The sequence below is a fragment of the Oreochromis aureus genome, linkage group 6 (assembly GCF_013358895.1).
Source record: "Oreochromis aureus strain Israel breed Guangdong linkage group 6, ZZ_aureus, whole genome shotgun sequence".
Lineage (NCBI taxonomy): Eukaryota > Metazoa > Chordata > Actinopteri > Cichliformes > Cichlidae > Oreochromis > Oreochromis aureus.
The window spans coordinates 24,105,261-24,117,315 of record NC_052947.1 but is presented as its reverse complement, the minus strand read 5'-3'; the positions used below and the strand labels follow the sequence as shown (position 1 = coordinate 24,117,315).

Genomic DNA, 12,055 nt, shown 5'->3' with positions numbered 1-12,055 from the left:
TTGTATTTTGTATTTGTAACAAGAGTTGGTGCTGGGGGGTGCAAAACCATCTGTCCCCTTGTTGCTCTACTCCTGAAATTCACTCTAAATAACTAACTAATACCCTGCATTTTTACTAACCATAGAGAGTATAGGGGTAAAGTATTTTGACAGATACAGATACTTTTTATGTGAATTTTAAAATTCATACAAAATTCACATTAATGTTGGAACATCATCAATATTTTCTGTTTTTCTTTCTCCTCAGGTTTTACCTGGTAAGGTGGCAGGATGGCGGGAGCAGAGGTGCATACCGCTGCAAACCCCACCTGCAAGATTATGACCTTCAGGCCCACTATGGAAGAGTTCAAGGACTTCAACAAGTATCTGGTTTATATGGAGTCTCAGGGTGCACATCGGGCAGGCCTGGCTAAGGTAAGTAGTGAGTTGAATCAGACCTTGGACAGCTATTTTTTTAAACTTATCATATAGTTACTATATCTTAGTGAGTGGGTTTACATTTTATACATAGTTTGAACTGAAGATGGATTTAGTCAATCAAAAGAAGGAAAAGGAGAATGATGTATAGTGTGACATATGTAAATGCACAAGGAACTGACTTTTTGTTTTGGACAGATACATTTCCTACATGTATCTGTAGGAAATGTACATTTCCTACATGTATCGTTGTTTTTGATTCCTCTGTTTATCCTTCAGGTAATTCCTCCTAAAGGCTGGAAGCCCCGTCGCACCTATGATGACATAGATGATTTGGTCATCGATGCTCCAATTCAGCAGATGGTAGCCGGCCAATCAGGGCTCTTCATTCAATACAACATCCAGAAAAAACCTCTGACAGTGCAGGAGTTCAGACGATTGGCCAACAGTGACATGTGAGTTTTAGCTAGCTGGTTTACATGCTTCGTTAACTCTAATAATCAGGAGCAAGAGTTCTTAAATTCACACAAATGTTTCATTTTGATGTTGTCACAGCAAAAAACCAAATTTCTTCAGAGTTTATGACTATTTACAAACCTTTGTAAAAGGCCTGTAAGGTTTTGTATACTTATACTAATAAAGAGAAATTGACCACAAGCTGGCAAAAACAGTATTAAACATGACCATTAACAAAATAGAATAAAGGAGAATAACTCAAATATGATCGAATGAAATGAAATGAATGAAAGCGTAATAAGGTTAAAATTACATAAAAAGGAGGTCAAGTAAACGGAAAGAGCAGTAAATATACATGAATCAAACAAAGAAGCTCAATATGTTAAAAAAATACACACATACCATAGAAAGCAATGTAAAAAGCTTAATATACAAAAAGCCGGTCAATAATTAAAAATCAAAAATACAATAAAAGTGAATTTTAAAAAAAGGTAAATGTTTAAATTAAAGACTATGTAAAAACTGAATAGAGAAGTAAGTATGATGTAAAGAAGCTCACAATCAGTAAAGTAAAATAAAAATAGGTTACTAAATCTAGCAAAAAAACCACAAGCATAGCAAATATTATTAAAACAAAGTCCACGTACCCAAGTGTAAAGTGTGGTTAAGAGTAGAAATAAGTTGCTTTGGTGTTGGTCTCATTGGCTCTGATTCTGCGTCTCCGGTTTAGACCACAGCAAAGTACTTGTACAACTTCAAGGATCGCTGTCTAATGTCAAATGAAATTTCTTTCTTTTTCTCACAGGTACTGTACGCCTCGCTACCTGAATTATGAAGACCTTGAGAGGAAGTATTGGAAGAACCTCACTTTTGTTTCACCCATATATGGTGCTGATGTCAGTGGCAGCCTCTACGATGAGGTAGATGGATCTTTCGTCTCTCTGTTTTTGCTCTTTTTTTTTTTCATGCATGCTGATGCTAAAGCCAACCTTTCTAGTTTAGCTTTCTCTTATTACATTCCCTGCTCAGTTTTTACAATTCGTTTTATCATTAGCAAAATAATAGCAAAATTAAATTGACTGACGATCAGGTTCATGGCCTGTTCCTTTGTTATTTCATGACGAATGAAGCAGATAATATTTGGACTTAATGAGTGTGGAACATGTATTCAGTGCCTTGTGAAACAAGTGTCAAAGTCTACCTTCATGAATGGAAGTACAGAGAGTTACAACAAGGTGCAAATCACTGGTTACACTCAAAAACAAGAAGTCTGGATTAAACTTTGACAGAAAACATCTAAAATAGCCAGAACAGTCCTGGAAAAATCATTTGGACACATGAAACCAAGATTAACTTTTACCACAATGATGGGTAGAGAAGAGTATTGAGAAAGGAAGAAACAGATTCTGGCAAATACTGCAAAGCTGACTAGGCAGCACTTCACAGTCCACGTGGATAATGACAAAGCATACTGCAAAAGCAATGGAAAGAAATGGGACATCATTCATATTTGGTGACGATTGACTCCAAAGGATTTTTGGACAAGTGTTAAAACCAATCCTTATATTTAACAATGGTTAGGTTTTTTTTCACCGATTAGTTCTGAGCCTTTAAAAATGAGGTACTATGTATAAAAATAGCTGCAATTTCTAGTTTGGTCATGCAAATAGTTTTGTTAAATAAAAGCTGAAAGTCTGCACTTTGATCATATCTCGATTGCTTGATTTAAAATCCACTGTGGTGGAGTACAAAGGTAAAATTGTCATTTTAAACGTATCACTGTCCAACAACTTACAGACTTTACTGTACATCAATATTGGAACTGTTTGACATTTCTACATGCACACAAATACAGCAGAATAATGAAAGTAATCAGAAGGATTTTGTACACAGGGACTTCAATAGTCATTACAAATCCTCCAGTTTTGCACTGCATTGTTGACCCCCAGTAAAATCGGTGAATAGTGTGGTTTCTATTAATATAGAGTGATTGGAAGCCTGGGTAACATTTCTTCATTGCTGGCTTGAACAACTGAAGGTCAAAACATGTCGAGCAGCACTTTAGCGGCACAGCGCACTTGTCTCTTTGTGTAGCTGAGCTGATAGTGATTGGATTTAAAATGCCATCATCAACTGCAGTACCAATCTGTAACCCAGGTCTAAAGCCTGTTTCTCATTTTCTAGGACGTGGATGAGTGGAACATTGCCCACCTGAACTCTATCCTGGATGTTATAGAGGAGGACTGCGGTGTTTCCATTCAGGGTGTCAACACTCCATATCTATACTTTGGTATGTGGAAGACCACCTTCTCCTGGCACACTGAGGATATGGACCTTTACAGCATCAACTACCTTCACTTTGGAGAGCCCAAATCTTGGTGAGTAAGGAAAAGTGATTTAGTAGGAGATGGAATCATTTTTGTGTTTTTTATTAGTCACTGAGTTATAATCTTGACTCCTACAGCAAGAAGGTCTAATCTAACAATGTTTCACACACTGTATCAGTCCTTTTTCTCTTTTCTACTAACCAGGCAGACAAATTAGACAAAAATGAGAAATGTGAAGCTAAAGGTGACTACAGCCCTTTAAAAGCGTTATAACAAAGTCCTTTAAATAATAAATGCAATCAAGGTTCAGAGCACAGAAGGCGTTGATCATTAAAGAATAGTCAAATAGTTTTTTTCCCCAGTCAATCTTTTTTCCCACCCTTACTTTTGGCCACAGGCTGTCTTGTGAGACGAAAGGATGACCTCATGGTTACACTGAGCTTCCTTTGAGTGGTGGCTGGGTTGCTTTCGAGACAGGGTGAGGACACTTGGTCATTCAGGAGGAACTTGGAGTCTTTACTGTTCCACACTGGAAAGGAGCCAGTTGAGGTGGTTTAAGCATCTAATTGGGATACCTCCCAAACGCTTTCCAGGCGAGGTGTTTCAGGCACTTCCTACCTGGAGGAGGCCCTGGGGCAGACCCAGGACTGGTTGGAGAGATGATATCTCTCAACTGTCTTGGAATCATCTCAGCATCCCTTTGGATGAGCTGGAGGCTGTGTCCAGATAGAGCGGGGTCTTGACTTCTCTGCTTAGACTGCTCGCCCCACCAACCCAAACCCAGATAAGTGATTGAAGGTGGATGGCTAGATGGTTTGGAAAGCCAAATTCTAGGTTTCAGTAGAGGAACCAAGTGCAAAAAGAAAAGGGGAATTCTGCAGTGCAATAATACAATACATTAAACACTTTAACTTTGTTAACAAGTCTCTCCTTTAAGCTAGAGGACACCATTATAAATACTATTCACAAAAAAGAGGAAAGTTTTCCTCTTAGCTTCAAATCATGTTAAATGAGTTTGGTCCCAGTGAAAAGTGGCTGTGTTTGCAGATAATTGTCTATACTTTTTTTTTGCAAGGTAAAGTGTTAACTCAAGTTTTGTGCATTTGTGAGTAATCAGAGAAACAATTTTATGTGACATGTTTAAACAAATACAGGGCATAGCGGGGACTATTTTAAGGCTGAGAAAGTATAGAGGAGGTGCATATCCTTTATTTCTCTCAGAGCTGGAAAATAGCTTTTATCATGTCCAGTGGATTTAAATAGCAAGTATTTACAGTGTTACAGGTTTAATTTGATTTACATGCCAATTCAAATGCATAGAGACCCCAGAGGTTTCTTCCTGTGGTTGTTTTTGGCACACAAAGAAATAAATGAGTGTTAGGAGTCTCTAAGTAGTGGTGAGAGCTGTAAAGGAACAACAGATGAAGCAATTAGGCTACATGTGCAGGCAGTGAATGTGCGGCAGCTGTGCTATTCTCCACGGGTGCAAGCATTTAAATTGACTTCTCGGCAGCTGTCTTTCCTGTATGTACAACAGACCAAGGAGAAATTTAGTATTTTAGCAAGTCAATCAATACGGTACACAGTTAGCACAAAAGCTTAACACAGATCAAAACCATAAACTCTTAGCAGTAGTAGTTTGTTAAACCTGAGATTTCTCATTGTCCTTGAATTGAATGGAACTGCATTAGTACGGACAATTAGAGCTCCAAATCGTCCGTGCTGATCATGTGGTGGTGTTGGAGGGTTTTGTCTCATACTTAGAAAGTGTGGCATCCCAGCAAACATCATTGATTTTTTTTTTCTTACAGATTAATTGGGGTCTGGGGATATAATTACTGGAATTTTCTCTGTTGTTACTCTTTCATTGAGCCAGCTTAATGAACAGATTTTTCTTTTTTTCAATTTGTCAAACTATCTTCTTCGCATTTTAGAGAACGTACTTTATTGACCACAGTGAAAGGTATCATGATCCATCACAGAGTGCCTATTGCACAGGTCTGATTGGTATTTGTGAACGGAATTATCAGAGCTTAGTCATTAGGAGGTTAGGACTAGAATAATAAAGGTAAAGAAGAAGTGGAAATGCAGGTAGATCAGAATGAAGTTTGCTTTTCATTTCTTTGTCAGCTTGGTTGTTCCATTTCTCTCTCTTGCCCTGGAGGGAGTTTTGCTCATTAGAGCAGTGAGCCCTGCAACCCCACAGGGATCAGTGTCACAGCCAGACACACAGAAACAGTCATACACACTCACAAAGAGCAGCCTGGTGTACCAAATACCCACACACATGCATACCCTTATCATCTAGTACTCTCTCATACACACACACACTCACTGACGTAGACTCTTTCATCTCACTGATGTGTTGACATCTTGTCCCTGGAGGGGAGCAGCTTAAAAGATGCACTTCTCTCACCTCTTCTCAATCCCGTATACCCTCCCCCTCCTCTCCCAAACTCCCCGTGTCACCTCTACCTGAGGTTTGCTTCCTTTTCTCACCCTGTCTCTCACTGCCGTGTTAAACTGACAGGTGGTATGATGATAGAAATTCCACACACCTGAGGGCGGATGGTACTAGTCAAATGGAATGCCTAGTCAAACCTAGAGGGAATCTTGTCACGCTTCATGGATTTCTTGCTGGGAAGTTTGGGAAGATTATATATTCAGGTTGCATCAGCAGCATGAACGAGAAGACGCAGAATAAGGTCATCTTGAAATTCTGCAAACTCATAACTCAGCAGCAATCAGCGATGGTTACTGTGTCCTTATCGGACACATAACTGGGCTTGAATTTTGAAATATTATAGTGGCTAAGATTTAATATAGTATGAAGACCAAACCTTAAATGGTCACATATTCTGGAAAAATATGGGTAATTGTAAAGGAGTGTGAGCACAGGTGGGCGATTAATGATAGCATAATGCTGTATGTTGTTAAGATTACATATAAAATAACAGTGCAGTGTTTTAAAAGCTTGATCCACCTTTCTGAAGTTTTTCACTTGTCCACCACTTGATGGCAGTCTTGAAACTGCAAATGCTCATCGAAAGTTTGTTTGCAACTGTCAGCACATGGTGCCCCGTAGACATAATTAACAGAGCATGTTCATACACAGTCAAAAATAACTCTCTGCTCCATATCTCTGTCTTTAACAGGTATGCCATCCCCCCCGAGCATGGGAAGAGACTGGAGCGCCTGGCTACAGGTAAAAGATTAAAAGGAGTTGGGTTGGGTAATTTAACAAATATTGAATCGTGATCACAGCATACAGAGGCAGGTCTGCATTAAACAACAACATCCATCTCATAATTAATCTGAGTGCGCTCGAGAGAACAACCTAGATGTAGCATGCTAATGAACTCTGGCTGCAAAGAGATGTAACCTGACAAATCCATAAACACATAAGCCCATGTAAATTAGATGTAAAATGCAGTTGAAATGCCGATTGGGTCACTCAGTAAGTTGAAAAACAACTAATTTGAGAAGAAAGACAAATACATATAGATCAGGGTTCTCCAGCCTCCTTTAAACTGAAAGCTGTATTACAAAATGAAAGCTGCTGATAGATACTCATGTCCTACATTTGTTTTTGTGTTTATTCATGTGTCACATCAAGACATTCAAACAAATCTCTGAACCAATCCAACCAATCAAATGCACTTTTTTGTATCAGCACCTAGTTTTAATGAAAAACCACACAATATTTGGTTTAGCCGTATGTCCATGTCTATACATTTCGGTTTCAGTACAGCATTTAAATGACTTAATATTAGTTACCAATTATTATTACTGATGGTTTTTGTTATGTTTTTCTTTGTCTGCATATCTCACTTTATCTATTTCATAAATTGTTGAGAGTACTGATGTTGCTTGGGGTCTCAGCGACTTATAAAGCTGGATTGTATCCTGGATTGTATTGTATATATTAAGGTCACCCTTACAAATCAGATGAGCTAAATGTTAATCTTTTTTTTTCTGCTGGAATGGTGTCTGAATAATTAAACTTGAAGTCATTGTCTAGTTTACCATCTTTGCTTTGTCAGAATATATAGACCACTGTAAACAATGCACTGGTTGCTTCAATGATCTTCTTTTTTGACTAGATGAACAGAGACAGAGATCTTGTTGTCTTATTGTTCCATTAAAGCCTGCTATCCCCAAGACACCTCCACACAGCATTTTCATGGACGTTAGTAAAGCTACGCAAAACTGTGTCTTTTAGTAGAATGTATTGCATTTGTTTGTTTTGCAGCTGGAACAGCTTTACTAAGAGAAACTGTGTCATTTAGTATTTGCACATTACAGCCATGGTTTGCACATGAAACTGCAAATCCAAAAGTGGTTTATGACCCAAAATAATTTTGTTACAGACAGCCATTTCCAATTTCTCATATATGAGAGTCCACTCCACTATGCTAAATTGTAAAAAAACACTTAAATAATTGCAGTTCTTTCTGTAGGATAGATGGTACTGAAGTGATTGCACAATGCATTAACGAATTGACAGATATAAAATTAATTGCTGACTGTTGTTTAAGTGCAATGTTTTAGGGTTTTTTTCCTGGCTGTAGTTGCATTCATTCTAAACTGAATACTGCTGTATTTCTTTCACCATTCATCAGGGAAAGTAATTATGTTTAAGATAAGCTAATAATTGAAATAATCTTTGGTTTCCATAATGGAAAAAAATGTCACTCTACTCGATAAATATTTAAAATGTAGCAGTCGGTAATAGACCACTTCTCACACAGCTTTTCGGTTCGGCTTTTTTATTCACCTGTTTTTTGTTTTTTTTTTTATTTCTCTCTGACAGATTAAGTCTCTCTAATGGGTTTTTTTGTGTCTTTGTGTATGTGTGTGTTTCTGTCAGGTTTTTTTCCCAGTAGCATCAAGGGTTGTGAAGCTTTCCTTCGTCATAAGATGACTCTAATCTCCCCTTCTGTACTGAAGAAGTATGGTATTCCCTTTGATAAGGTAGGTTCTCAGTCCCTTTGAGGAATTACTCTCAGTCTTAGTTCCTTTATTTACCACCTGTGTGAAAACAGCTTTTCCTGCTTCTAAAATAGGCAGTGTTAATTTTTATTGGTTGCAGAAATCCTCAGTGGTTTATTTTAAACTTGTCATTTCTTTTCTGTATTAATATCTTTTTGAAAACCACGAGGACATTTAAAGGTCAATCACTCACATACACACCTATAAACCAATCTTTTGCTCCTCTTTCTTTCCTTCTTATATCACAAATTGCCAGATTACTCAGGAAGCCGGAGAGTTTATGATCACCTTCCCTTACGGTTACCATGCTGGGTTCAATCATGGATTCAACTGCGCAGAGTCGACCAACTTTGCCACTTTACGTTGGATAGACTATGGAAAGGTTGCTACACAGGTAACAACTTAATTCAGTCTAATCATAATTTAGATTAAGATCTAAATTATTTACATTTTGCACAGCATCCCAACTTTTTTGTTGTAAAATTCTGGCCAAAGATCATCACAAAAAATGAATATCTTGCCGTTTAGCCTTGAGTCTGAGATCTCATCTTTTTTTCCTCTTGTAGTGCACGTGTAGCAAAGACATGGTAAAGATATCAATGGAGCCTTTTGTGAAGCGTTTTCAGCCTGACAGATATGCTAACTGGATGCTGGGTAAAGATTCAACGTTTATTGACCACACACTTGCCACTCCCAGTACAACACCAGAGCTGCAGAGCTGGTTGCAGAGGCGCCGCAAGACCAATTCTGGAAACAAAGGGTACTTTGTTTATATTCATGCAATGTTTCTTCTCTTTTCTTTAGTTATTTTTTTACACCTTCACTGAAAACCTGAACTTTTCTAGATATTAAAAACAGGAGGTACACGTGAGTTTCTAACATTCCAGCTTTGTAGTAGAAAGTCCGTGTAATGTCTGATTGTACATATGTCAGATAGCATTCACAGCGAGAAAGTCGGTGGCGTGTGTCCTGCCTGCTGCAAATACTATCCATGCTACACCCTTGTCTTAGCCAAATGGGCTATTTTCAGAAGTGATAATGCGGCTGACAATTTCAGACAGTGTCCCAATATTCTTCGCCCAATATTGTCCTCTTGAATTCATGCGTAAACAGCTTGTGGCACATTATTACATCGAGTAGGGTTAATGGTGGTAGTGGGCATTTCATTTGGAGTAGGAAAGAGAGAGTGCATATATGCACTCTCTGTGATAATTGTGATAATTTAACGACTGGTGGCTTTGGTGCAGTCACTGGTGATCTGATATTTGTGGCTAGAAGTATTTGCCCTTATCTCAAAAGGCACATCTTTCTACATTTGCTTTTAATGCTTTCATTGCTTTTCGGTTTCATTCAGTTTTGAGTTTTAATCTTCTTTGATCTCTTTAACTTCTGACAGCAGCCACTCTCGTATGCGCTCCAAGCGCCTCAGGACCACAGAAGAGCCCGTTGACCTGGATGGCTCCTCAGCGCTGAAAAGCAAGAGGAAAAGTTCGGCAGGTCCCCCCGGCCCGAAGGTGCGAAGGTCTGTGGCTGGGACAACCAGCAAAAGAGAGCAGAAAGAGAAGAAAAAGGAAGCCGAGTCAAAGCACAACCAGAGTCAAAACTCTGTTCAGCTCTCTGGTAAGAACCTGACAGATGATAAAGAAGATATTTGAGATATTACTTTAATTTCTTTATGTACATAGCTGTCTGTGTTTCTGGTTTCTTATATTTGTAAACTCCTTCATGTGAGGTCTATAAAAACTTTTGGCAGTGACTGTTTTTCATTTTTTAGCCAGCAATTCTTTTATTCTCAACAGGTCCTTGCAGACAGATGTGTGTGGTCAAGGTAAATCGTGTAGAGAGTAAAAGTTTGGGGGTTTCTAAAGAGCACTCTCATGACTCTCACGACAGCCCCCCTGCCTCACCTTTGAAGGATGACCTTAAGGCAGAAACAGACACTCATATTGACCCACAATACCTCTCAGGGCCAGGTCTCACAAGCAGAACTGCTGAAAGTCTCAGACAAAGGCCTGAGGCTACTCAGGCGGATCCAGGAATTAACGAGCCAAGGTGTCCCTCTTCTGAACAAAGAGACCTCTCATCTCGTAAAGACTGCTCAATCAGGATGCCTCCCGTGGAAGCCAGTGAACACAACTCAACTTCCCACACAAGCACTTCTGATGAGACTGTGGTGAACTTGTGTTCCCCTGTTTCTAAAGCTCACACATCTGCTTCAGTATGTAGAGAAGACACTTTAAGTGAAATATTCAACACTGATTGCAGCATGGACACGGGTACAGAAAGTTACTCTAGCAACAGCTTTAAAGCAGAGAGAACGGACGCAGTTGTTGATTCGAAGCCTATCAATCCACACTCCACTACAGAAGCACTTTATGATCTAAAAAGTGAGCCAGTAGAGGGGGGTAGCTGCACATCATGTAGCTCCCCTTCTACACACAATCGCATTTTCAAAAGCAACACTGAGGAAAATCTTCCTCCCCCTCTCCTGCAGAGGAATGCAGTGGATATGCCACAACTCACTCCGGAGCCTGCAGATAAGGTTGGAATTTGCCCTTTGCCACCTGTACTGACCCAAGAGATGCCCTCGCTTACGCCTGCTGATGATGGCCTGACTGATTTTTCAAAATCTCGATCGTGTAGTCACCAGATTGCACCTGTGCTTCAGAGGGAGATGCCAACTGGCTCTTCAACCTCACATGGAGCCAGACAAGAAGAGAAAGAGGCTGATTTAATGATGTCAGCAGAACTTCATACAGGAGAACATGCCAACAACTGGCATTTAAATTCCCCATATAATTGCGAAGGGGCAGCGGTGTCTGGTTCAGAAGGAAAAACGGCTCATTTAACTGCCAGTGGTATGCACAAAATAACATCTGGTGGTGTCCATGAAATGATGATAATGCCTGCAGTTGCTGCCGACAAGGATCACGCAAAGCTGGAAAATCTTACTGGACCGAGCGATGCCTCCCTTGGGCTGCTTGTTCAGAGCACTGCACCTCAAAGAGAGCAGAAACCCAACTTACAAGAGTTTGCAAATAAAGATAACTCCAAAGATCCATTTCAAAGAGAAGGCGGATTCAGTACCTCGAACAAAAACATCCCAGCCCCTGCCCCTCCATTATGCACTCAAAGTGACAGCCACTCAGCATTACAACTACAGCATCACACTACATACTCCTCTTCCTTTTGTACACCCCAGCACCCATACACAGAGCCTAAAACATTCTCCAGTAGCATCTGGAAAAACTTTAATTCCCAAAATCCTGCAGTCCTTATCCAAAGTCTGCACCCAGAGCTCCCTTCTGACTTTACCCACGACCCTCTACCTTACACCATGTGGACTGAACCTCAGTGCAAAGAGGTCACTGACCTGGAAAACCCTGAGCAAGAACTACGCGAGTCAGAAAACCAGGAAGGAGAAAGTGGGCCTCTCACCTGGGCTCAACTCGAGCCCACTTCTCTAGTTTCAGTTGGTGCTATGGAGCCTTTGGGGCTTTGTGGAGAGTATGAATTGCAAAGAGATGATGCAGATGGGGCTGACGCGCTGTCCCTGTGCAGGGAGCTGGGGAGACAAAGGGAAGCTGAGGAGAGACTCCATTCGGATACTGCTGTTTCACCTCTCGGAACAGGAGATGGAGAACGGGATAGGGTGTCTGATATGGAAGAAGGAGGATCTGATGGCGATGAGGCAGAGCAGCACAGTGCCAAGGAAGAGAGCAGTAGTGACTCCTCTGACGACGATGATGATGATGATGATGAAGAAGAAGAAATAAATGATACAAATAATTATGAGTGCAATGAATCAGGCCTGGAGCCTGGGGAGGTTTGTGCTGTGAGTGTTTTTTTTGGTTTTTTTTAAA

The 12,055-nt window shown here is 40.0% G+C and overlaps 1 protein-coding gene across 6 annotated transcripts in view; it reads left to right on the top strand.

Moving 5' to 3' along the window:
- The window catches only part of kdm4c (lysine (K)-specific demethylase 4C), a 31,226-nt gene that overhangs the window by 1,485 nt on the left and 17,686 nt on the right, over positions 1–12,055 (top strand). For 4 of the 6 annotated variants that reach the window (XM_031747022.2, XM_031747021.2, XM_031747019.2 and 1 more), the window contains exons 2-11: positions 248–414; positions 697–872; positions 1,679–1,793; positions 3,058–3,251; positions 6,356–6,405; positions 8,071–8,174; positions 8,449–8,586; positions 8,759–8,952; positions 9,589–9,812; positions 9,992–12,027. In XM_031747022.2, the coding sequence (XP_031602882.1) occupies positions 271–414; positions 697–872; positions 1,679–1,793; positions 3,058–3,251; positions 6,356–6,405; positions 8,071–8,174; positions 8,449–8,586; positions 8,759–8,952; positions 9,589–9,812; positions 9,992–12,027 (3,375 nt within the window). In that variant the 5' untranslated portion in view covers positions 248–270. Of the gene's footprint in view, positions 1–247; positions 415–696; positions 873–1,678; positions 1,794–3,057; positions 3,252–6,355; positions 6,408–8,070; positions 8,175–8,448; positions 8,587–8,758; positions 8,953–9,588; positions 9,813–9,991; positions 12,028–12,055 lie in introns of those variants that run through there. The other 2 variants (XM_031747020.2, XR_005613420.1) reach the window with 2 other exon arrangements.